General features: G+C 41.8%; 1 protein-coding gene across 1 annotated transcript; it reads left to right on the forward strand.

Moving 5' to 3' along the window:
* Positions 1–1,497: 1,497 nt before the first annotated feature.
* LOC104307687 (S-adenosylmethionine synthase) lies at positions 1,498–27,199 on the forward strand. The gene is made up of 9 exons (XM_009908772.2): positions 1,498–1,702; positions 3,168–3,245; positions 7,768–7,890; positions 8,778–8,890; positions 9,496–9,639; positions 11,636–11,854; positions 16,974–17,156; positions 19,000–19,133; positions 26,611–27,199. The coding sequence occupies exons 1-9, from the start codon at positions 1,636–1,638 to the stop codon at positions 26,711–26,713; spliced, it is 1,164 nt and encodes a 387-aa protein (XP_009907074.1). The 5' UTR covers positions 1,498–1,635; the 3' UTR covers positions 26,714–27,199.
* Positions 27,200–27,558: the final 359 nt, after the last annotated feature.

Consider the following 27,558-nt stretch of genomic DNA (forward strand, 5'->3'; position numbering starts at 1 on the left):
AGGAACAGAGTGTATTCTCAGCAAGTTGTGTGATGATATGAAGCTGGGAGGAGTGGCTGACAGCCCCTTAGGCTGTGCTGCCATTCAGTGAGACCTGGGCAGACTGAAGAGCTGGGCAAAGATGAAACTAATGAAGTTAAACATGGGTAAGTGTAGAGTCCAACACCTGAGGAGGAGTAACCAGGACAGGTTAGGGGTTGACCTGCTGGAGAGTACCTTCACAGAGAAGGACTTTGGAGTTCTGGTTGACAGTAAGTTATCCCTGAGACAGCAATGTGCCCTGGTGGCTAGGAAGGCAAATAGTGTACTTGCCTGCATTAGTAAGAGTGTGTACAGCAGGCTGAAGGAGGTTCTCCTCCCCCTCTACTCAGCCCTAGTTAGACTGTGTCTGGAATATCGTAGCCAGTTCTGGGCTCCCCAGTTCAAGAGGGGCAGGGAACTACTGAAGAGAGGTCAGCAAAGGGCTATAAGGATGGTTAAGGGGCAGGACTGTCTGTCTTATGAGGAAAGACTGAAACATCTGGGACTGTTTAGTTTGGAGAAGTGGAGGCTGAGAAGAGACCTTGTCAGTATCTATAAATTCTGAAGGATGGCTGTCAGCAAGGTGGAGACAGTCTCTTTTCAGTGATACCCAGTGATAGGACAAGGGACAGTGGATGTAAACTCAATCACAGGAAGTTCCATCTCAACATGAGAAAAAAGTTTTTTACTGTGAGGGTGATGGGCCACTGGAATGGGCTGCCTGGAGAGGTTGTGGAGTCTCCTTCTCTAGAGTTCTTCAAAACCCATCTGGACACATTCCCATGTGACCTGGTCTAAGTGGTCCTCCTTTGAAGTGGCACTGGACTCAGTCTCTGGAATCCCTTCCAATCCCTAGCATTCTACAACTCTATGAGAAAATGGGCCTGTAAAATGAATTGCTGGGGCATGACTATCGACAAGTTTAAGATTTATTGAGCTCAAGTATAACTTTTAGTCTCAGAATTCAAAGTAACTTATAATGAGCCCACTACCACCATCACCTTTTTTACAGAGCATGCTGTTGGTTGCTCAGCAGAAACTCAACCACTGACACAGATAGTATTTGGTAAGAAAAGCACCACTTATCACCTGGAGCTATTGTGAGCATCTGTTCTCACATAGAGACATTGATACACAGTTCTCTACTGCAGCTGAGTACAACATATGGATATTATGCCTAGGAAAAAAGTGTCATTTGCTCTTAAAAATTCAGATAAAATCTCTGCTGTGTTACTATCTTGAAGTGCCTTTTAGTTAGTATTTAGAAGAAAGAGTAAGAATGGGCACTCAGGGAAGTGTGCAAAAGCACAGAACTCGTTGATTGGCCATGTTCACATTTCAAGTGATAACGTTTCTGTGGAGTTTAGCAGGACCGTGGTTAACTAAACAAAAAAGTCTTACGAAAGTAGTTTCTGCCACAGTGCATTATAAATTCCACACAGATTAGTCTTAATCTATTGAACTTGTAAAGAACAAACATGCAGAAGCAATTGCATCAGCTATTTTCATAGATACATTAACCTTTCTCCTTCATCTGTGCTTCACCTGTGCTTGTTCTATCGTTCACTTGCTTTGAGTCTTTTAAATTTGCAGGCTCACTAAGGACATCAAGGCATGTCGATTAATATGTCAGAAAAACAATTTCTTTTCACATCAGAATCTGTTGCTGAAGGGCATTCTGGTAAGTAAAAATGGTAATTGATTCTTTGCTTTTTAAAATACTTGCACCAAAGAATGCTATCTGATGAACATTCAGCCATATCTTCCCCAATGGAGAAAAGAAAGGACTAATTAATTATTTTGAATAGACTTCAGATTAAGGTCTTTGCTTGATTAGAATTTGTTCTAGTTGTTTAGTATGCACCATAATCTGGAATAGACTAAGCTTTTGCTTGAGAGAAAAAAGGCATGAAGAAGTTTTCTACAGGTAGACTTGGAGCTGCCACATATACTAGAATTACAATTCAGTTTTTTATTCTGGAATGAAAAAGTGTTACTTTATGCACATTTACTACAGCTGATCATTAAACACAAACCTCTGAAATGTCTGGAATACTAAGTATTTGTTTTCATCTGCATTCCAGATACAGCTGTAACACTACATATGCCTCTTTGAAGTGTTACTCTTCACAAAAGCTGTAGGCTGTAAAAGATAGCAACAGTTACTTTATGTCAGAACCTTGAAAGGGAGCATTTTAATGTTGACTAAAAATAACATGACCTCATATATCTTCTATAGTAGAAGGAAAGACAAAAAAATTAATAGTGAGAAAAAAATGATTTTGAACTCTGAAGGTTCACAGATGGGATTTTCTGGTGTATCTGTACTCTCAGGACTGTCATTCATTAGGTGGGAATGACACCATATAAGACCAGTTACATTAGCCTATCTGCCTAGTCCAGTGAATGGTCTAACACCTGCAAGACCACTGTAGCATGTAGCATCATGTCTTGAACCACAACTACCACTTGTTTGCTTTAAAACACTGCACAATATGTTGTAATGGTGCAAAGAGCTGAAGGCAATAAAACTTATAATTTGTTCTAGGTTATGCCATTCCTGCTTGAGCATTGGACTGCTTGGTGTGAATCCATTTTGCAGTTGTCAAGACACAGTTTGCCTCAGTGTTATTGACAGACTGGCCAGATGACAAATTTTGGAGCTTGGCATTAATGATTTTGCACAAATGATTTCAGAATCTGAAATTATGGCCAGATGTTCTGTTATTCATCATAGGTCCTTGTGTCTTCAAAACATAGTACATTTTTATCAGCAGAGTTGCAATATAACTTAAGTAACTGACCAGTTACTGATTTACTCTGACTCGCAGAGGAAATATACTAGCAAGGAATTTCAGTAGAAAATACTTGAGCTGGGGATCAATGCATCACAAAAGACAGGCTTTACAGCTACCAAATTGGCCTTTTTTTGGTTGATTTGCTTTATTTTTCAAACCTCTGAATTGTTGTACTTTGTGAATGCTTATGAAGTGCACAGTTAAACAGTTAAAGTAGAAAATGCCAATGAAGAAGAGACCTGTGTACCTCCATGAGCAAATATCCTGCTTACACTGAGATCACTGTAGCCTGGGTGAATAAAAGGGGCACGTACATTTTTAGCACTCTTGCCTGTTTTTGTCTTCTAGATAAGATATGTGATCAGATAAGTGATGCTGTGCTGGATGCCCATCTCAGTATTGATCCAGATGCTAAGGTTGCCTGTGGTAAGTACAGTACAGATAGAAAAATGGAGTAATTATGTACAACAAGTAATCCATGTTGATATAACATTCTGTGTTCAAAAATTCTTGAAATAGCCATCTGTCAGTCAAAACTTTCAATCAGGAGGCCAGGTCTGATGTAATTGGCTCAGAAAAGAAGGGAAGGCTGCAAAAAAAATGAACAGAAAAAGATAATATATGTAATACTCTTTAGCCAGATATGGCGACGACGGAGGTTCTTGGAATCAATACGGCTGACCGATATGATCGGGTATTGATCCTTTATTGTTCCAGTATTGCAGGCCTGTGGCTCAGGCCTATGGTGAAAGCATGGCACAGTAAAGCATGGAAGGAGAGGAGACAGGACAGGCAGAAAAAGAAGTGCGTAGCAAGGAAACTGCTACAATTTATATAACCTTGGTATGCCTTGTTGGCATGGACTCGTTGGTCCCCTATGAGTGACCACACATCACACTATTGTAGACTATTGGTCCAGCTATGGATGACACGCGAGGTTTGTTGATGCAGGTGCATGTCCTGTTGTCCCGAGATAACTCACTATGTTTCTAGCTACCAGCGGCTTGTTTTAGTTACAGTGCTGCAGGCACAGCACTGTTTTGGCATACTGCTAGCTGGCTCTGCACTTAAGCTGAGCATGGCCTACCACCATGTCAGGCTCTTAGGCCTGCATTGCCAGATTGCTCACACCACTCGTAACTGGTGTTCCCACAATACTCCAATAGAAATTGAAGAATGATTACATGTAAGAAGTAGATCAGGAGATGCCAGTGGTATCAGGGAAAACTATGGTCAGCTGGGACAGCAATGAGGAATCTAAGAAAATTATGGAGAAAGGGAACTGAAGAGATTTACATGTTAAGATGCCTTTCTGCATGGAGTGAAAATTGGTAATAAAACCTGAAATCTGGAAGTGCTATACTGGTATTTACTGTGTCTTTACAAAAGCAGGGTGATGGCCTTGGTTCATAGGAAAATAAGTGCATGGTTTGTTTGAATGTGATTCTAATCAAAGTAGTTTGCCTTTTTTTTGTGAGACTTTCTGTTAGGACTGCCCTCTATTCTGCATCAAGATCACTAACAAAATCACCTCTTCCAGAGGCAAAAAACATATAATCAAATTGTAGTATGCTGGGTTGCCAAGAGGCAATGGGCACTTAAAGAGAATGTGTACAAAGAGCTCTTCTTTTCTTAGAACAAGCTGTTGAGACCATAGTTACAGCACTTAGGACTAGCTGCATCCCACAAATACAGTCATATGGCACTTTGTCTGAAAAATCCCATGTGATCCTTGGTGCGTAAGATGTGAGCAGTGAAGATACATGGAGGGGAGCGTTTAGCATATGTGTATGACTTTGTGAAGCATGTATCTCAGAATTGCATGCAGTTCTGCTTCCAAAACTGATGAAAAGCTGAGGATGGTAAGAAAGAAGCGCTGTAAAACTGACAAGAAAGAACTGAAAAATGTGTCAAAGAAACGTGATAAACATGATCGCTTTGTTTTACCAAAAAAGGGAAGACTGAGGAGTAACTTGATTATTTAGATAACCCCCTGATATCTGCTGGGGTAAAAGCATATCAAAATTGCTATCTGGAGTCAGAAAACATGAGCATATCATTAAAACATAAGTCTGGAAAAGATAAATAGGTTGACTACTAGACACAGAGTTTGCTAAAAAAGTAGTTGACTGGAAAAGAGAAAGCAGTTATGGCATGCAGTACAGTGTTTATTGAGTGAAAAGTAGAACTTTTGTTTAGTTGTGCAGGTCTTGACTTAAAGTTTCAGAAAACATAATACATCTCTAAGAATTACGGAAGTGCTAAGACACTGTAAAACTATATTTTACAAAACTGTGAGATGTAGTTTATAGAGATGTTGAAACTACATTCAGTCTAGCCTTAGAAAAATGTGTCTGTAGTTCTCTCAGTTTTATTTGCAGCTTGGGGTTTTAGGATCAGCAAGTTTTGCATACAAATTCTGAAGTATTACACTGCCACTACCTCGTTTCAGCAGGACACATCTAGCCTTTCTTTGTACTGCCAACAGACAGGATAGCAGTAAAGTCAAGAAAGAGAATACTGGCTGCAAGTAGCATGAAGCAGAAGGCAAAACAATTATTCTGTTTCCTCTCTGATTAAATGAAGCTCAATGCCTTCTCAAAAAAATGGTCTTCCCACTGTGCACAGCAAATGAAAGTCAAGAGATAAAATTGTCTAACCATAAACCAAGACGGTACAAAAGAGAAGTTGGTTTAAAGTTACTTAAACATGTAAGATATAATGCCCCACAGTGAAGAGCCCAAAACCAGAACAAGAGGACACAGTCTCAAGCTGCCCCAGGGGAGGTTTAGGCTGGAGGTTAGGAAGAAATTCTACACAGAGAGAGTGATTGTCCATTGGAAGGGGCTGCCCAGGGAGGTGGTGGAGTCACCATCACTTGAGGTGTTTAGGAGGAGACTTGATAGGGTGCTTGGTTGCATGGTTTAGTTGATTAGGTGGATAATAGGTTGGATGCGATGATCTCGAAGATCTCTTCCAACCTGGTCTGGTCTATTCTATTCTATTCTATTCTATTCTATTCTATTCTATTCTATATGATAACTTTTCCTCCTGGATAGAACAGGTCTGGGTGTTGGTTGAGCTCATTTACAAATTGCAGCTATAGTACAGCTCCTGAGCTGTGTTTTCTTGTGCTTAGGAGCAGTCAAAGGTAAGAAGATGAGTCTTCCTTACCATAGTACTAAAAATGCATCATCGCTTGGTATTAAAAAAGCATCATCATGCCATGAAGTGTTGCATCACCATCAAGCTTTGCTTGGCTGTAACAAGCCTGGGAGAACTTCTAGTGACTGTTGGTGGTGACTGCAGGCTTGTTTTTCCATCTCTAAACCCCAGCTCCCCAACTTAGTGTTCTTTCAGAGAGGCTTCCCCTTTCTGCACACCAGAAATCTGAGAGCCATTCTTCTCTGTCACACACATGGAACACAGATTTTCTTCTCTCAGTCTAGGTTTCACAGCACTATACATGCCTTGCACACACAGGTTGTCTGCTAGGGTGCAAGAAACAGGAGGAGCACTAATGGTGAGGGGCACACAACTGAGCATGAAAATAATGGTACTAGGATACCCTACACTATAGTGATATCGCTGACTGGGGATGATATCCTGTATTATTATGGACTCACTGTGTCCACAGTGTAACTGAGAGATACTATGCCAACTATGATGTATCTTAATAATTGGTTTTGCTGACAAATAGAGAAAGATTGCCCTGTGCTCTGTTCTCATCTGCTTGCCTGGATTATCTAAACTGTGTTCCTAGTTAAAGCTACCTTGATTATCTTTTGTGTGATACTACAGGTTAGTTGTGCAATTTTATAGCATATTCCTGCCTGTAATACTTAAATTTTAAATAAAATTACTCAATGAGATGGTGATGTGATAGAAGTGATGGATGAAATTCAGTGAAGGCTAATGCAAGGGGGACGGCAGCAATCTTATCCCCATGCAAGGTTTGGAGTTCATTGCAAGCATTCAAAAGAAAGATTTTTAGGTTGTAATAGACATGTTTCTGTGAAAAAAGTCAGTGCCCAGTAGCAGTAAAAATCTGAGCTGATTTTTAGGGCTTGCTGGGAAAGAAATGAACAGTAGGACTGAGAACATCATTAAGTCATGCAAGACTGTGGTTGCCTGTCTTGAATGCTGTGTGCCGTGTGAATGTTGTGTTCTGTGTTTCTCTTTCCCAACCCCCCAAAAAAGATTGTATGGCAAGAGTAATGAATATGATCATAGCCATACAATGTCTTTCAGTGAATAGCCTGGAAATGACTGAATGAAATATGAACTAGGCCTATAGTTGTAGGTCATATTGATGTGGTGATTTTTGTGTGTCATTGTTTACTATTTGTTTTGACATAAAATAGAATATTTTGGAGGCCTGGTGCGTACTTGAAGCAAACAAATGAACTAAAATATTAAATGATTTTGCACAAAATCTATAATGAAGTTGTACAGCTTCTTGCTTCAGGATCCTGTAGCTGCTACAAGTTTTTGTGGTTGCCAATGGCAACTGGGTAATACTGTAATAAAAATATATCTAAAAGTGGTAAAGCCATCTGTTAATAAATTATGCCTCTTTAGCTTCAGGAAGACCCTGAGATGCAATTGTTGGAGACTAGGGAAGAGTTTGGAGAAATAGTACTGTACTTGACCTGTTATTATAGATGTTTGCTGCTGGTCACTGTGGAGATAGGATAATTGGATAAGGTGGACCTCTCCTCCCATGCAGGTATTTTGATGCTCACATCAGCTGAAAGAAAGAGTGGTCGTATGCAGACCTATATGTATGCCAAGGTTTTATATTGAGTTTCCCCTGTGACTAATCCTTTATTCATAGAACTGTCTTCACAATCCATGTGTGTAACTGTAAAACTGTAGCAGTAAAATGTTGATGTTTCTTCTTATTTTTTTCCTTTTTTTTCCTTTTTTTTTTGTTTTTTTTCTGTAGAGTGTGTAGCAAAAACCGGAATGATTTTGCTTTGTGGAGAGATCACATCCCAGGCTACAGTAGATTACCAACAAATTGTAAGGGAGACCCTTAAGAAGATAGGGTATGATGACTCTTCCAAAGGTGACTGAGATCATGTATTCGTTCTTGGGTCTATTCTTCATGTGGCCAAAATACTCTTTTTATGATTTTCTGGGAAATAACATGAAATGTGTATCCAGTCCTAAGAGAAAATGGTACATATGTCACCATATCTATTTCAGTGTCTGGTACTGAAGGAGCTATTTTTAAGTGGTATACTTGTAAAAGGCTTATTCTTGACAGTGCCAGGTGCCTCTTGCTTCTTTGATGCAGAAGAACTAGCGTTTGCACAAATGTCAAAATGTGGTTATCTGTGCCGATTTGTACAGTGAAAGTTTTAACGCTGGTGCTCCTTGTCCTTGGGATACATAAGCCTATGACGCTTGAAGGCCACATCCAAGGGAATTTTGTATTCATTCTTAACATATTTCCCCAAGTAGCTTTCTTTCATCAGTTAAACCCTTTGCATGACTATTCCCCTTTAGTGCTCTCTTTTCATGCACAATATATACAGTTTTTCTCTAAAACTTTTGAACCCTAGAACCTATTACAACAAAAATTGAATACCAGTTTCTGGTAACATCATCCATACTCCTTTCCCAGCTTTAAACTCCTAAATGGTTTGAACCTTAGTCATCATAAGCAATGCAATAAGCTTTAGTGAGGCAGCTTGTAGGTTTACACTTAACTTCTCAATTTCAAGAGCTGAAGTTTGAATGAATACCACTAACTTGCCCACATCCTGAGACTGTTACATCAATATGCTAGTTCTCTGTTTCTGTTATCAATACAAATGTAGCACAGAAAGCTTACATTCTTAGAGTTTTAGAAGTTTTAGCCAAGAAAATGAGATAATCCCTAAAAAGTTCTCTAGCATTTGTGAACTCTCAAGAATGGGTAGCCTAACTGTACAAAATTCCCTTCACTAGGACTGGACTATAAGACGTGCACAGTTTTAGTGGCCTTGGAACAACAATGTAAAGAGATCAAGCATGCTGTTTCCCATGGCAAGAGTGATGATGACATTGGGGCAGGGGATCAGGTAATGGGACGTAATTCCATGAATTTACTTAAATTTAGTTTACACACAAGTGGCTGAGTTGTATTGGACCTGAGCATTTGCTTAAAAGCTATTATTCAAGGTGTAAGAATTAGCAGCTAAACATTGCACTCTCCTAATCACTAGAAGTGCAGATAAGTAACTTCATTAGTTGCAGCATGAGGCTTTTCCCATATCCAGTAGCCTTACTGGAGCTACAGTGAAGCTGTTTAACAGCTGGGGTGAGTTTATCATCTTTCATGCCATTTGAGCAGCCTGTTTTTACTTCTTGAGCATCAAATACAGTCGTATTTTAGCTGCCATGCAGTGGGGAGAAAACCTGAGCTGTCTTTATGAGCTTTACATCTATTAAGTCTTTGCAGTGGATTCTTAGGGATATTTAAGGCAGAGTCATTCTTGGGAAACAGACTCTGCTGTGGCTCTGATTTTTGTACAGGCAGATATAGATGCTATTTCAGGCTGGCTGAATGTCAAAGTGTATTCACTGTGCATGCTACTGCTCTGTCATTTTAGGCTTGGGTGGAAGAACGTGGAAACAAATGGCTTATTTCCCCATTTTTCAAACAGTGTTCTGTTTTTCAATGCAGGGTTTGATGTTTGGCTATGCTACTGATGAAACTGAGGAATGTATGCCCTTAACAGTCCTTCTGGCACATAAACTGATGGCAAGCATAAAGGCTCTGGAACAGAATGGAACATGGCCCTGGGTTAGGCCTGATGGGAAAGCACAGGTTTGTAGCATAGCTTCATGGACTATAAGAGTGAGAAAGAATAGACATCATTTACTCTGTCTGCTACTAAACCAGAATTCATGTTTAGCAGAAATGATGATGTCATTTTCATGCTCCAAGGTGGTGTGAATTTCATAAAGTATATTTGTATGTAGCACACATGGTTTCTTAAAACTATTCTGTTGGTGTCTTAGCAAGTTTCTTCAGCATAACAGTTAAATTTTGCTTCTTTTTCCCTGGAGAGTAAAAATATTTCAAAATTACTGACAAACAGCTGGTTTTGGTGTGGTTTTCATTTGTTTTGTTTTCTGAATGAACACCGGTATTCTGAAGTACAGACTAGCACAGTGCTATGGTTTCTCAGTTAAAACAGACACCTTGCATATGAAAAGAAATAAATGTAAACCATGTGTATACTATATCTGATCAATGGTCAGAGCCACGGACAGGTATGTTGCAGGACTGAGTTAATGAGTCACTGATAGAAGAATCCTAGTGGACAGCAAATGATCCACCAGAGAGCAATGTGCCCTTGTGGCCAATAGAGTCAATGGCATGCTGGAGTGCATCAAGAAATGTCCAGCAGGTCTAGGGAGGTTCTCCTCTCTCTCTACTCTGCCCTGGTGAGACCAAACCTGGAGTGCTGTTTTGGGCTCCCAAATTCAAGACAGACAGGGATCTGCTGGAAAGAGCCCAACGGAGAGCTATGAGGATGATTACAGGACTCGAGCATCTCTCCTGTGAAGAAAGTCTGAGAGAACTGCGGTTGTTTAGTCTTGAGAAGGCTGCGAGGGGACCTTATGAATGCATAAATATCTAAGGGATTGGTGTCAAGATGAAGATGACAGTCTCATTTCAGTGGTGTCCCCTTACAGCACAAGGAACAACAGGTTTAAACTGGAACACGGAAAGTTCCTTTTCAACATGAGGAGAAACTTCTTTATGGCAAGTGTGACAGAGCACTGGAAGGGGCTGTCCAGAGAGGTTGTGGAGTCTCCTTCTCTGGAGACTTTCAAAACATGCCTGGATGTGTTCCTGTGTGGCCTGACCTTGGACATCCTGCTTTGGCAGGGCTGTTGGACTCAATTTCTGAAGGTCCCTTCCAAACCCTAGCATTCTGTAATTCTGTAACTCTGTGATGTGCTTTGCCATTCTGAAAGTAAGTTCCTGTCTCCTAAATGGTCACATGTGCTGGAAAGGAAAGCAGAGCCATACATGTGGCATCTCCAAGACAACTAAGTGGTTTAGTCTTAATTTTTGTTGCTTGGTGGGGATGAACTGCATTGAGTTACACTGCAGCTGTCATTGCTGTGCAATATGGATAATGTCCCTGCCTTTTGTCATCAGTGCATAGAATGTGAATAGACTAATTTTTTATGATGTATCTATCCAAGCATTTTTTAAAAGTGTGAAATTGAAGAGGGCTTCTTAGAATGTAAGAAAATGTGTACTAAAGATACAGCAGGGCCAGTATGTTTCTGCATATAGGCAAAAGCTGTGCAATAGGTAGCAAAGGAAACAGCCTATCACATCATGATCTACAGCTGATCATTTTAGCAGGGTCCTCTGAAAATTATTTTGGCTTTACTTTGGTGATTCACTATTTGAGTCAGGTTAACATGCCAAACTGTGAATGATTTTAGCATCTGCCGGTAAAATCTTAGGCTTTTGTAGTTTTCTTGTTACTTTGCTTCTCTGTGGCAATACATGGAACACCCTTTAGTTAACTCTTTTGGCGGTGGAATTTCAGTACTTCATTTTCTGTTTGGGTTCGTTGTTTGGTTTGTTGGTTTTGTTTGTTTGTTTTTCTTTTTTTTCTTATGGTGGTTTTAAGCATTGGCAACAATTCTTTATTTTTTCATCTGATTTCCCTTCATCTATTGTGTTGGTTTTTTTTCTGCAGAAAATGTTGTGACGTTGATTTTCAGTTTCCAAACTGATGCTCTTGGCTTTGAGTGTGCACTCTCCTTATTTTATTTTTTTTAAATCTCTGTAGGTCACAATGGAATACAAGGAGACTAATGGTGCACTGGAGCCCCTCCGAGTGCATACACTTGTAATTTCAGTACATCATGCTCCAGATATACCTTTGCAGCAAATAAAGAAGGAGCTAATGGAGAGAGTTGTTAAAAAAGTCATTCCAGAGAAGTATCTTGATGAGGACACAATTTATCATCTCCTTCCAAGTGAAAAGTTTGTAGAAGGTGGTCCTAAGGTATGGTACTTTCAAAGAGGACAGCCTATGCAGACTTGCATTCTGCTTTGCCACATGCTTACAAATGTCTTAAAAACAGTTCATTTAACTGGTATAACATTAAGCAAAGAAGACTGTACATTTTTAAGGAAGCTTCAATCCTTTTTACTGGATTTTTCCTCCTAACAGCTGGCATCTAAACTGAAGCTGTATCTACTTGGATAGCCAAATGTACAGGTTCTTGGATTGTTGTCTTTCTTCCAGACAGTATTTGAAGTGACCAAAAGACAGCCCTTAAGTTATATGCTAAAATGCCTTTACTGGAAGTATCTCTTCACTTTCACAGCAAAGAGCAAAACCAGATATAACAACAGATTTGACTATCTAAGTTGAGATTATTCAGAAAGATGAACAAATGTCAAGGGAGACCTTAATGTATTAAGCCTGAATAGTAATTAGAATTTGACATGTATTCTGCTTTCTAGGTGCAGGTACTAGGTAAGCAGATCATTGCTGTGAAATTGTAAAGAGTTTTGTTACACAAAACTGTCTATTTATGCATAAAGAGTTCAATGAATTATTAAAGCTACAAGGTGTGCTTATGATTACACTGAGATGATGTAGGGATACTGCTTTCATTAAGGTATAAATGTCAGCTTTACTTATTCTTAATATACTATATACTTAATATATTATATACTTATTTACTTATACTTTACTTACATATACACATATTTGTGACCATTTTAGGCTGTGCCTTTAAGAAAGGGACAGTTACTGGAACACTCTGGCTGAATGTTTTGGTATAAAATGAAAACAAAGAGAAGTCTAAACTCATTTCATTGGTAGATTGGTAGAATGCAACTTTAGAGTTTTAGCTTTAGTTCAGTTTGAATCTCAGTCAGTTCAGTCTGTCTTGTTCAGTTTGTCTGTTTCAGTCTCTCTGAGCAACAGCTGTTTTCTGTCAGTGCTGGCAGGTGCTGACCTTCAACTAACAGATCAGAAACTAATTCTTGCATATGCTTTGAACTAACAGAATTTCCTCCTTAATAATTACCTTTTCTCTCTCTAACCCCTTTTTGGGAAAAAAGGGAGGTAAGGGGAGTTGCGGGGGGAACCCTTCTTCTTGGAGGAGGGAAAGGTGTTCTGTATTACGTTCTTTGCTGTATATTTCCGTATATATTGTAAATACTGTATATTGTGTATATAATCATCTGCATTTTGTCCTGCTTGTAAATATAGCTTATTCATATCTGCTTCTCCGACTGAGTTAGCCGCGGTTTCTTTGCAGGGGGGAGAACTGAACTTTCTCTCACCACCACATAAATTTATTGGCACCCAGCGTGGGGCTTGTGGATAATTGCTGTCCAGGAGCAGGGTAAAAATTTGCTTGATTTATTGTCTGCTCGAGTCGGAGTTGCAAACATGAAAGTGTTTGGGATTTTAGAGCGTTTAGTCTTTTCAATTTGTAGTGTCCTGATCTATAAGTATTTCCTAGGATTAACTTGTGATCGCTTAGGCAGATACTTAATGTACAAATTATATTTATGGTTTAAGTACAAGATTCAGCTTCTCTATGACCAGTGTCTGGGATTCTTTTGGCTTACTAAGTACGGAAATGTAATGGCTAGCACTCTGCCAATTGAGATAAGGGACTTTAAGATTCCAGTAGGTGAAAGAGTAATTTTAAGTGATGGCTGGGATCCAAAGGTGATTTATTTTATGGGTGTAATCGGGCTGCTGGTGATAGTGATTATGTACTTGTTATATGCACTGTACCAGGAGTATAAGGTATCTAAAGCTTGTTTTGTTATTAAGCGTAGACCAAAGAGAAGGAAAGCGTAGCTCTAATTCGACCCCAGAGATTTCTAGTGATGAGGAGAATGGAGAATCTGTATCAGTTAAAGATAGAGCTAAAAAGGCTATTGGAAAGGCTGCTTTGAACGGTGCTCTGGTGATTCTGGCAATCAGCCAGCTGCTGCAGCAGCAGCAGTGGCAGCTGCCAACATTGCAGCTCCCACATCCTCAGCGGCCATTAGAGAGGCAAAGCCATTTCCTTCTTCTTCATCAGGACCAGAAGTGTCCTCCATGGCAGCTGGTCCATCTCAAAACCTGTCAGCTTCTGTTAAAGTGGCTGTAAATTCAAACACAGCTCCAATTAAGCAAGTAGCAGTTTTAGATACAAGAAGTGGAAAGTGCAAAGCTGATCCAGGAGCTCATGGGGGAGACCAGCAAGATACTGCTCCTGATGAGGGAACTTCTGCTAAAAAAGAGCCTGCTGGGGAGGAAGAGAAGGTTTGTCTTAAAGATATAGCTGAGTTATTGAGATCATCACAGGATGGAGATGCAGGGCAAATTGCAGGTCCTGGTAGGGCAGCAGCTAGTGGTGGTGCTTCTGAGCTTAAAGAGATCCTTAGGACAGTGTCAGCAGGATTATTGGGACAACAAGTTCAGGAAGAGGAGTCAGAGGAGGAGGCAGATGATATTCAGAATTGTTCAGCCCCACGCGAAGAGCTTAGACACGTGCAGAAGGATTACATCAGAGCGGAGAATAAGCCAGTTCTAGCTTGGCTTGGTAGATGTTTTGATAAAGGTGCTCCAGCTCTAATGGTTGGAGACAAGACAGCAGCTCAGCTAGGAACTCTCTCAAAGGATAATGGAATAGATAGACAGCTAGGCAGGACTCTCGATAAGGTTACTCTGTGGATACGCGTTTTATTGGCAGCTCTCATGAGTACCCATCCCGAGATGATCTTCCATGGAATCCTAAACCCTGGACTACCATGGATGAGGGAATTAAGCATCTTGAGAGAATTTGCTGTTAGAGAGATACTCTATGGTAACCATGAAACTCTGAATCCTGATGAAATTCCTGTAGGAACTGGTCTTGCTAAAAAGCTCATCAAGCTTGCTCCTTCTAATTATGCAAACATTCTGGCAAGCAGAATTGTGGCAAGAAATGATGGTGGAACTCCTCCTGCGGTTGGCCAATTCATTGATCAAATGAGACAGCTGGAGGATAACCTGACCCGTGTTTTTTTGGTTTCAGCCATTGAAACTCTGGAAAAATTGAGAATTGCATGAAAGAGCTGAAGGATGAATTAAAAAATACCATATCCCAACTGGCACAAAGAGATAATTCCAATTCTTCCTCCAGATGGATACAGGTTTCATCTGTGAGGAATAGACGTCCTTCAAGGAGGTCATTCCAAAACAGATCAAACCAAAACAGACCCCCAAGGCAATCACGTGGAAGTATTTGGATAACTCTGCGAGATCAGTTTGGTGAGAACATGAACAGAAGGGATGGTAAACCAACTTCGAATCTTTTCAGGAGACTGAGGGAACTGCAAAGTGGCAGAACCCGAGGTAGCAATACCAGAAGGGTAGCTGTTACTTCCACAGTTTCCCAGAACAACTCTAATAGCTCCAACAGTGGCTCCAGTTCTAACCCTGCACACTGTGCTCATTGCACATGTGGGCATGTTCCCCGTAATTAGGGGTGCCCTGCCTCCCGCCATGGGGAGGAGAGGGATAGTAGAGATAACAGAATCTATTGGGATGTGTACATCCAGTGGCCTGGCACTTCACAATCACGGAAGTACAGGGCCTTAGTTGACACAGGAGCTCAGTGCACCATAATGCCATCAAATTATCAGGGATCAGAGCCTATAACTATTCTGGGAGTCACTGGTGGATCTTGAGAGTTAACTAAGGTAGAGGTTGATATAAGTTTAAATGGTAAACAGTGGAAGAAGCATGCAGTTGTGACCGGACCTGACGCACCTTGTATTTTGGGAATTGATTTTCTGAGAGAAGGGAGTTTCAAAGACTCTAAGGGTTACAAATGGGCTTTTGGAGTAGCATCTGTATAAGTTGATGGACAAAAATTGAAGCTGTCTTTTAGACCTGAGCTTTCTGATGATTCTGCAGTTGTGGGACAACAATATCTGGTGAGTTAAAATGGGTGGATTAATACATTTTATCTTCTTTCAGAATGGAGTTTCTGTCCTGGGTTTGGCTGGCATATGGTTGAGGTTTTGGGTTGTTTGGGTTTTTAACCCTCACAAGAAGCTGGGAGGAGATTTAGCCAAGATAGCCAGCTGAACTAGCTGATGGGTATTTGATACTATTCTGGCTGCTATATAGGGGAAGGGCTGGCAGGGGAACCAGGATGTCTGTCTGTCTGTCTTTGAGTTTGGGACATGGCAATTTCATTTTCTTCTGCTCAGGAGCCAGGTCCAGGCAGATGTGGTATGTTTTTGCACTGTTCTATTAAACTCTCATTTTTCTCAACCAATGGGGCTTTGCCTTTTTCTCCTGATTCTCCTTCCCATTCCACCATCAGGTGGGGTGTTGGGGGGCAGTGGTGTGCCCCACAACATGGGGCTCAGCTGCCAGCTGGGCCTGAACCATGACAGTTTCTCAACACTTGAGTGAATTTATCAGATTGTAGTCAGCAGCTTTTCTAATTTGACTGAAGGACAGTAATTCTCTGCGGGGTAAATGAGTGCATCAGCTTATCAAGTTGTAGGAGGCAGACAAAAGTCTGCAAGAGGGTGGGACTGCATTATAAAGCATACAGGCAGGCAAGAAGAAAGAGGAGTAATGCCAAGTGGTACTTGTGCCACTAGTGAACCATCAAGGTAAACTCAGATGGAATTTCTTAGTGCTCTTGTGCTGGCAGCACTGAGCAACAGCTCTATGAAGTCCTTCCTTCCCTTTTGGATTGTGTATCTAGGTGAAGTTTGTTAGCTTTTCAGGTCATAGATGATCTGTTTTTCAGGAAGACTTTTGTCTCTCTGAGTTCTTGGCTTCCGCCAAATGCTGCTGAGTGAACTCATTGGACAGCAATCCAGAGTCAGAGTTTCATGATTGTTGATTTGAAAGGCGCAAACTTTTTTTAATGTTTACAGTTGTGCCACATTCTTAGCAGTCTTCAAAAGCGACTGCAGCACAGATGGCTTAGCAGGTCTCTGAAAAAACATTCCAGTAATGTAGACATCATTCATTAAACAGTTGCATGTGAACACTGTGAACAATGAGTGGCAAATACGAACCAAAGTTGTACCAAATAACCTAGTACAGGATAAGGCAAATGGTTGTGTTTCTTGAATGTGTTCAATTATTTATCCTACAGAGTGATGCTGGACTGACTGGCAGGAAGATCATTGTTGATACATATGGAGGTTGGGGAGCTCATGGTGGAGGTGCATTCTCTGGAAAAGATCCTTCCAAAGTTGATCGTTCTGCAGCATATGCGGCTCGCTGGGTTGCAAAATCTCTGGTGAAAGCTGGTCTCTGTAAAAGAGTATTGATCCAGGTAAGAGCCACTGTTGGAGTAATACAGTATAACAGAAATTGTGTACCATGTGTCATCATCCCTTCAGAATACATACTACCACTACAGCCTCACTCTAGTTTCAGAAAAGTGTTTCTCATACTAGAATAGAGTTCCAGGAACCTTGTCTTGGGAGTGTGTTATTGAGGAGCTGTATGAGGGAAGACAAAGACACATATCCAGTCTTCACAGTTCGGAACAAGACCCCTTGTTTTAGATGTTGTGCGTGTGTTTGATACCTGACTAAACTTAAAAGTTTGGAGTTAGTTAAGGAAAGGGGAGACTGAGAATAAGCCAAGCACAAATAGTGATGGTCAGCAAATTGTTGATTTTAAAAATTTGTTTCTGAGGAACAGGAGACAAACTTCTGATTTTTTGGTATGCACATTCTGAATGCCATTCTTGAACACAAACATCACTGTCTTGATCCTTGAGTTAGGAGGGAATGTTGTTGTTCTGGTAATGCCAAGAGATCCTCCTTAAATACCTGGGGTTGACTCCAGGTAAGGCAAGATTGATTGGGTTGTAAGCAAACTATGGAGATGTCAGATACTACCAATTAAAGTAATGAGAGGAGAGAGGAGGATGGGAAAACAGCAATGCAAATGTCCTGTGAAGTCATAGAAGGCTGCATGAAGAAAGCAAAAATCTATCAAGTGGAAATGCAAAAGTATTTTCTGTCCTTCAGTGTATGCTAGGACCTTGCTGGCCTCAGTGGAGGCTGACTACTGCACTAGCTCTGCTATGGATATTGCTTTCATGATAATCACCTTTTCACTGGGAAAGGGCAAAATGGATAATGGGAGGAACTGCAGACTAACTATCTGTGTATTATCACAGATACCCTGCAGGCTTTATTTATTGAGGTACTCTCACAATTAGCTAGGGAATGAGGGAATGATAATGAGGGAAGTTTCTAACAAAAATCAGTTCTTAGTTATTAAGAAGTACATAGATAGAACTGAGCCATTGGACTAGTAAGTCATGAACTCTGTAGAAAGCAGACTTCATAAGGAATACCACCAAAAGCCACAGAACACTTTTTGTTACTTGGTGACATTTGAGCACAACGTAATTTCATCCAAATACACCATGATGGAAGAAAATGAAGTGTGTGTTAGCATATGCTGAAGCAGGAGTGTGTATGGGGAAGTAATTAAAAAAGCAAATACATTTCAGAAGCTGTGGTAAAAAGAAGCTAATGTGATTCTTGGCTATCAGAAAGGAGCTATAGAACTACTCTCTACTCATTTGAATAGTGAAATTACAGGGAATACTTCCTGGGTTACTTTGTCTACTTCTGATAGCTGTGTTTTAGAAAGCACAGGGAAATATTGGATGAAGTTCTGAAGAGTGCAAGGAAATAACTCACTCTAGGAAAACAAGTTTGTCATGATTTAGTAACATGGATCTTTTGCTGAACTTCTCCTAAATAATAATTTCTCTGCCTTAGCAAAAAAACACACGCCACAAGCCAACAAACAAACCCAGAAATATTTGCAGATCCGAGTCTACAGTCTCAAAGGCATGAGATCCTCATGTCTAGCTAATGCTGAGGGGTGCAGGATGGCAGTATCTGAGGTAGATAATCTGATGTTTTAAGGAATGTCAGTTAGATCTGACATTCACCCAGGCTGAGCATTCTCTGAGGAAAAAAGATAATTTTCTAACATAAAAGCCAAATAGCAAAAATGCCTTTAGTTTTCTTTATCCAGAAAAAGTGTATGTAAATCTCTTCCACAATAGATAATTCTTTCCCTTCTCTTAAGCAAAAATGTAGGAAGAACTGTTTTAACTGTTTGGGCGATACGTGTGTGTTTTGCAGCTATCATATGCTATTGGTCTGAGTCATCCTCTTGCAATCTCAGTGTTTCATTATGGAACATCAAACAGATCTGAAGAAGAACTGCTTGAGATTGTGAAGAAAAACTTTGATCTACGCCTTGGAGCTATCATAAGGTGTGTGTGCTGTTAGTATTTACTGGAGGAAGTCATATTTTAAATGCTCTCTTTAACAGTTTAGCATCATAGTTTCTGGCTCCTAACCTCATGAAAGTCATCTTCATCATAAATCTCTAATTGCTGTCATATCTGCTTCTCTCTCACTCATGCAACAAGTACATCATACAAAGGCCAACTCAAATCTCGTCACAAAATGTAATGAATAAATAAGAGTGGTCTAACCTATGCTGTGTTGTATCTCCTAGTAAGCCAACCCTGGTAGTGTGGTGTGTCACAGTTCATTAACCAGGTTAATGCTTGGTAAATTAAAACTAAAATTTAACTTTAGGTGTAGTTAGGCTTTCTAGTCTGTTTACAGGGTGTGTAAGGCTCCAAATTCCTGCCTTATCCGTAAGGCACCAGAAATGTAGTGGTCGGAGGCTGTTTAGGGGCCAGTGACCACGAGATAATTGAATTTTCAGTATTCGGTCAAACTAAGAGGGGCAGCAAGAAGACCTCCACTCTGGACTGCCGGAGGGCAGACTTCAGGTTGCTCAAGGAAATAATTCAGAGGGTTCCTTGGGAGAAAGCCCTTAAAAATAAAGGGGTCCAGGAAGGCTGGACCTGCTTCAAGAAAGAACTGATGAAGGTGCAGAGGGGAATGGACACATGTTCCTCTCAAAAGACACAAGGTTAAGCCTCCTTGCCTTCCCACACCTTCCCCACTGCTCTTGACAAACAGGTATGGGGCACTGGAGATCGAGGGTGAGGTGGTCCTGTTGCCAGAGAACACACCATCTGGGGTTCTCCCTGAGGCTAAAGAGCCTAGGGATAAACAATCTAAGGTTAAACGGCCTAAGGCAAAGCAGCCTCCCCTGGCATCAGGACCAGCTCCCTCAAGAAAAAGAGGAGGGTAATTGTTATTGGCGATTCACTTCTGAGGGGAATGGAGGGCCCCATTTGTCGGCCAGACTCATCTCATAGGGAACTCTGTTGTCTCCCTGGAGCCCAAATTAATGATGTTACCAGAAGGCTGCCCAGGCTGGTACAGCCTTCTGACTATTATCCTTTGCTACTTATGCAGATAGGGAATGATGATGTTGTAGTCAGAACTCCCAGGGCTATCAAAAATGATTTCAGGGCCCTGGGAGATCTGGTTGAGGGGTCAGGTGCTCAAATAATTTTTTCCTCAATACCCTTAGTTGCAGGAGGGAATACCACAAGGAACAGGACAGCAGCCATAATCAACAAGTGGCTTAGAGGCTGGTGCAGACAAAAGAATTTTGGGTTTTTTGATCTTGGTAAACTTTCTACTGCACCAGGCCACCTGGCAACAGATGGAGTACATCTGTCCCAGAGAAGGGGAAAGGTCACAGTATATGAGAATGGCCTCTCCCCCAAAGGTAAAAAGATTCTGGGGAGGGAACTGGCAGCTCTCATTGACAGGGCTTTAAACTAGTTTCGAAGGGGGAAGGGGCTGAAACTAGTCCCCTCAGGCAAGAGTCTGGGGGCAGTAAGCTAGGGTCAGAGGCCAAACCAGCAGCCCAGCTGAGGTGCATGTACACTAATGCACGAAGCATGGGAAACAAACAAGAGGAGCTGGAAGCCTTGTTGCAGCAGGAAAGTTATGACGTAGTTGCCATCACAGAGACGTGGTGGGATAGCTCACATGACTGGAGTGCTGCAATTGATGGCTACAGGCTCTTCAGGAGAGATAGACAAGGAAGAAGGGGTGGAGGGGTGGCCCTGTACATCAGGGAGGCACTAGATGCCATTGAGCTAGAGATTAGGGACGATCAGGTTGAATGCTTGTGGGCAAGAATTAGAGGGAAGACCGGTAGGGCAGACATCCTGGTTGGAGTCTGTTATAGACCACCCAACCAGGAGGATGATGTCGACGAAGCATTCTATAGACAGCTTAAGGCTGTCTCAAGATCTCCTGACCTTGTCCTTATGGGCGACTTCAACCTGCCTGACATCTGCTGGGATCTCAACACAGCAGAGAGGAGACAGTCTAGGAGGTTCTTAGACTGCATGGAGGACAGCTTCTTATCCCAGGTGCTGCGTGAGCCTACCAGGGGCAAGGCTATGCTTGACCTCCTCTTCACCAGCAGGGAAGGGCTGGTGGGTGATGTGGTGGTCGGAGGCTGTTTAGGGGCCAGCGACCATGAAATAATTGAATTTTCGGTATTTGGTCAAGCTAAGAGGGGCAGCAAGAAGACCTCCACTCTGGACTTCCGGAGAGCGGAATTCAGGTTGCTCAAGGAAATAATTCAGAGGGTTCCTTGGGAGAAAGCCCTTAAAAATAAAGGGGTCCAGGAGGGCTGGACCTACTTCAAGAAAGTACTGATGAAGGCTCAGGAGCAGGCTGTGCCAGTGTGCCGGAAGAGGAGCCGCCGGGGCAGATGGCCAGCCTGGATGGGTAATGAACTTTTAATAGAACTAAGGGAAAAAAAGAGGGTATATAATCTTTGGAAGAAAGGTGAGGCAACCCATGGGATGTTTAAAGAGGTTGCTAGGGCATGTAGAAGGAAAATTAGAGAGGCAAAAGCACATTAGGAACTCAAACTGGCCTCTGCTGTGAAGGACAAGAAAAAGTCCTCCTATAAATATATTAATAGCAAGAGGAAGGGCAGGGACAACCTCCACTCCTTGGTTGACATGGAGGGAAATGTAACACAGGATGAGGAAAAGGCAGAGGTACTTAACACCTTCTTTACCTCAATTTTTACTAGCTGGAAAGAACGTCTACCAGACAGCTGGCCTGCAGAGCTGGCAGAAGGAGCTAGGGAGTTGCACAGTTTCCCTGTGTTCCAAGAGCAAGTGATAGGAGCTCTCCTCAGCAGCTTAGACCCCCACAAGTCCATGGGACCAGATGGGATCCATCCTAGGGTGCTGAGAGAGCTGGCAGATGAGCTGGCCAAGCCACTCTCCATGATTTTTCATCAGTCCTGGCTCACTGGAGAGATCCCAGATGACTGGAAGCTGGCCAATGTGGTACCCATCCACAAGAAGGGCCGGTTGGATGAGCCAGGGAATTACAGGCCTGTCAGCCTGACCTCAGTGCCAGGAAAGATTATGGAACAGGTCATCCTGAGTGCAATCACACAACACTTAGAGGATGGCCAAGGGATCAGGCCCAGCCAGCATGGGTTTAGGAAGGGCAGGTCCTGCCTGACCAACCTGATCTCCTTCTATGATCAGGTGACCCGCCTGGTGGATGTGGGGAGGCCTGTGGATGTAGTCTACCTGGACCTCAGCAAGGCCTTTGACACCGTTCCCCACAGCAAACTCCTGGCCAAGCTGTCAGCCCATGGCTTGGATGGGATCACACTGCATTGGGTTAGGAGCTGGCTGGAGGGCCGAGCCCAGAGAGTGGTGGTGAATGGTGCCACATCCAGCTGGCAGCCAGTCACTAGTGGTGTGCCCCAAGATCAGTACTGGGCCCCATGCTCTTTAACATCTTTATTGATTGCGTCCATCATCAGTAAATTTGCTGACGACACCAAGCTGGGGGCAGGAGTTGATCTGCTGGAGGGTAGAAAGGCTCTGCAGAGGGACCTCGACAGGCTGGACAGATGGGCAGAGTCCAACGGCATGAGATTTAACACATCCAAGTGCCGGGTTCTGCACGTTGGCCACAACAACCCCATGCAGAGCTACAGGCTGGGGTCAGAGTGGCTGGAGAGCGGCCAGGCAGAGAGGGACCTGGGGGTGCTGGTCGACGGTAGACTGAACATGAGCCTGCAGTGTGCCCAGGCAGCTAAGAGGGCCAATGGCATCCTGGCCTGCATCAGGAACAGTGTGGCCAGCAGGAGCAGGGAGGTCATTCTGCCCCTGTACACTGCACTGGTTAGGCCACACCTCGAGTACTGTGTGCAGTTCTGGGCCCCTCAGTTTAGGAAGGATGTTGACTTGCTGGAACGAGTCCAGAGAAGAGCAACAAAGTTGGTGAGGGGTTTGGAACACAAGCCCTACGAGGAGAGGCTGAGGGAGATGGGGTTGCTTAGCCTGGAGAAAAGGAGACTGAGGGGTGACCTTATTACTCTCTACAACTACCTGAAGGGAGGTTGTAGACAGGTGGATGTTGGTCTCTTCTCCCAGGCAGCCAGTACCAGAACAAGAGGACACAGTCTCAGGCTGCGCCAGGGGAGGTTCAGGCTAGATGTTAGGAAAAAGTTCTATACAGAAAGAGTGATTGCCCATTGGAATGGGCTGCCTGGGGAGGTGGTGGAGTTGCCATCACTGGAGGTTTTCAGGAGGAGACTTGATGGGGTGCTTGGTGCCGTGGGCTAGTTGTTTAGGTGGTGTTTGATTGGTTGATGGGTTGGACACGATGATCTTGAAGGTCTCTTCCAACCTGGTTTATTCTATGTATTCTATGATTGTCTCTTTCTGAAAGAAGTACTGGGGTAAGTATGGTCTCACTGCCTTTGGTCTTTAGGTGGCAAAAACTTGTGAGACAGCTGCCACAACAGTTCTGCTGCCCTCATTTCACAAGCAATCCTGCTGAAATGAGTGTGATGTTATATGCTGTCATTTGCCATGGCTCATGCACAGAAGCTGGGTGTCACCAGAATAGTGTCAGCATGGTGTTTGCTATTGCTGTTCTGAGGATATTTGTCATTAGCCCAGAAATGAAAAGTTTATCCTTAAGTGACTAGCTTTGTCATGAGATGTAACTGTAATCTACTTTCTGTGTTGGAAAAACTGAACACTGAGAGTTCAATCTCTAGTCATGTGATTTTGTGCAGCCTGCTTAAAGTCGACTAAACTTAATTAAAATAGAAACCAAGCTCCTTAAATGCCCTCTTAAGATCTGGTAAGCCATTGAAATATTGTATGCATATAAAAACCAGAACAAGCATAAAAGTCCTGCCACGAGATGAGCTCTTTTGAAGTGAAAATTCAGTTCTGATCAAGAAGCATCATTGAAGCTACCATGTAGTCAGACAGGACAAGAAAACCCAAACTTACTTACAGTACCACAGTATCACCAAGGTTGGAAGAGACCTCAAAGATCATCAAGTCCAACCTGTCACCACAGACCTCATGACTAGACCATGGCACCAAGTGCCACGTCCAGTCCCTTCTTGAACAACTCCAGGGATGGTGACTCCACCACCTCCCTGGGCAGCCCATTCCAATGATGAATGACTCTCTCGATGAAGAACTTTCTCCTCACCTCGAGCCTAAACTTCCCCTGGTGCAGCTTGAGACTGTGTCCCCTTGTTCTGGTGCTGGTTGCTTCAGAGAAGAGACCAACCCCTTCCTGGCTACAACCACCCTTCAGGCAGTTGTAGAGAGTAATGAGGTCTCCCCTGAACCTCCTCTCCTCCAGGCTAAACAATCCCAGCTCCCTCAGCCTCTCCTCACAGGGATTGTGCTCAAGGCCTCTCACCAGCCTCATTGTCCTTCTCTGGACACCTTCAAGTGTCATGTTACACCTTGCAGCCAACCTGGCTATATTCCTTTCTGGAATATTTCTGGGCCTAAGAAAAGCAGATCTTTTAGACAAACATAATTCTTACTCTTAAAGAAGCATGGGAATTACCCTTTGTTTTGAGAGAGGAAAGGCCTGGAGGAGAGAGGCAGATCAGCACCTGTCCTTATCAGTAGCTACCCACCTATGTTCAAGTCAGCTGTAATTTGACCCCAGCACTTTTCATTCTTCTCCCTTTTTTGACTAACTCAGGATTCTTTCCATGAACTCTTAGGAGGTAGAGCTTCCTGCCTATTTGCTATACAGACCTAATATCATAGACTCAGTGCTGAAGAAGTTTGAATCTGATTTTCACTAAACAGGCCAAACTTCTTAATTTCCATGAAATATGCAGTTAATGGAGAGAAACAGTATCTCTTTCCTCTTTTAAGGGAGCAGCCATGCTGTGGAATGGCTTATTAAAGTCTGTGAAAGTGACGTGGGAGATCAAACCTTAGACCAATACCAGCAAGAACTTGACTCCTTGCCCAGAGGAAACATTTTGTCACTTTGAGCACTTCAGTTTTTGAAACATCTGTTCTAAAATATACATGTTAGCTATCTCATTATCTGAGGAAAATGCTTTTAATGATTTTTTTATCTTTTGAATCCAGTGCACTCTGCATTGGATCAAAAACTGGCTGGTGGTGAATGCAGCTAAATCTGGCTGGCACCCAGTCACTAGTGGTGAGAAGCTGTATCAACGTTTTGGTGGACAGCCTTTTGCTCTCCTTCTCTGAATGGTTTATGAACATACATGCTGAAAATAGAGCTGGCTTGTATTTTTAATAGACTGAGATAATGCAAAGTTTCGTGGTAACTTCTGAACTTCTGTTGCTAGTTAATATTTTTGAAGTGTTACCAGCTCACTAATACAATCAAAACTCATCTTTATCATTGTCATCATGGCAGTTTATTGCCATTAGTAATTTGTGTGGTGGTTCACAGACACGTGTGCTCAAAAATGCTGCATTAAAAAAAATGCATTATCATAGATCTGGAAGCATTGCAAGTAAGAAGGGCAGAATGCAGGCAAAACTTGAGAATTGTTTATTGAACATTTCCTTGTTAAAAATTACCTTTTTTTTTAAACCTTTTAAATCCTGCAAAGGGTGCTAACTATCCAATCTAGTCAAATGTCCATCAGAGCACTTCATGATACCTTCCTTTTCATTTAGACAGCATTCACATTTTTATGACTTTTGGTTTAGGATCAAGAACAACTGAGCAGAGTAGCCATTGGACCGTGTCATGGTGCACAAAATGTTGCTTAGCTGCTGTATATCATATACCCTATAGGTGTGAGAATGTGTAATCTCTTCACCATCTGAAACATATTCATTATCTTGTAAGTATTTGTGCTTCTGTCCTTACTTTGCCATTTCTCCAGCAGCTTACAATATGAAACTTCTGTGTAGATACCTGTGGCTAACCATTTAGCACAGCTGCAATCCACTATATCATGTAGGCCAAAGAACAACATCCATTTTGCACCTTCATTATTTATCTAGTTATGATCAGCGCTAAGCCTTATTTTAAATAGTGACTCTGTGCATCTATATTAGCAGTTAAACATCCACAGTTACTCCGTCTACTAGACAATCATCTTTGGCTGCCTCTTCTGAGATCATTGTGTTTCTGACACAGTAGCATTACAAAATATTTTATATCACTCTTGCAATACTATAGAATACATTGATGCATAAGTATAGCTGAATTGTATTCCAGTTGTAATCTGTTTCTGCAATTGTAATGCTTATAAAGTCTAACCACAATCTTATTACATGTCTAATATATTTGAAGAAAGCTGACTCGTTTTACTCACTTTAAAATAGAAACAACCAACAGCTCACTACTCTTCCTGCTGTAATTCTGGATGATTGGGCAAGGAAACAACACCTTGGATTTATGGTATTTCTTTCAGGAATAATACTGATTTTCCCTCTGATGTCTCGAAATCATAACGTATGTTGGAGTAAAGTTAAGTGTAAGACTTTTTTATTTTTCTTTAAGGGACCTGGATTTGAAGAGGCCAATCTATCAAAAAACAGCGTGCTATGGACATTTTGGGAGAGAAGAATTTACATGGGAAATACCCAAAAAGCTTGTGTATTAAGCTTTTTGGAATATTTCATGTAACTCTCAGGTGGTTTAACAGTCAGGTAAAACTTCAAGCTGTTCAAGAAAATATTTTATCTGCCATTCCAGAAGTACATTCTGTAGTTAATAATTTACTGAAAATTATTTTAAATTAATTTCTAACTTTCCCAGTGGCCTTATACTTTAAGTGCATCCACTCTGTCTACCATATTCTTCAGCTTTGTCTTTAGAAATGAGTTAATAGTTTAGGCCTTTGGCTGTGTTCAAGATACTAAGTGCACAGATGGTTGTGAAAGTTGAAGTCATTCCTGTTCTGCCAGGGAACCTCACTACTGCTTACCCAGGTAACTTTGTACTGGAGTGGCTGGAGTTAGTGAGGTGACTTCCAACAGTGCCTTGTGAGAGGAAATGGGTAACAGCACAAATTGCCATAACTCTTTATGACAGGACTTCCACAACTACAGCTTTACTTATGGTCGTTCTAGTTCAAGAAAATTAGTAAAAATACCCATTTGGACCATTGTACATTGTACCCCTAAATATGTTTAGGCAATGTTATCTGTTTGCTTTCAACGTTACAATTTTGTAGGTGTATCTGTGAAACCCTTCCAAAGCTGAATAGTGCTTTGTTAAGAAGCTGTGATGCTTTGTCAGAGAAGAACATTTTGATGAAGTTTCTTGTTAAATTGACTGAGGAAATTATTTGTTCAATGGAAGCATCTCTTAATCACTGTTCATTTACCAAAAAAAAAAAAGGTAGCAGAGCCTAGGTGCCTTTCTGTTGGACTGCTTAGAGCGGGCAAATTGGACCACTGTGTATTTCAGACAATCAGAACACATTTCTGTAATGCTTCATTTACC

This window comes from Dryobates pubescens, chromosome Z (genome assembly GCF_014839835.1).
Source record: "Dryobates pubescens isolate bDryPub1 chromosome Z, bDryPub1.pri, whole genome shotgun sequence".
In the NCBI taxonomy this organism is placed as follows: domain Eukaryota; kingdom Metazoa; phylum Chordata; class Aves; order Piciformes; family Picidae; genus Dryobates; species Dryobates pubescens.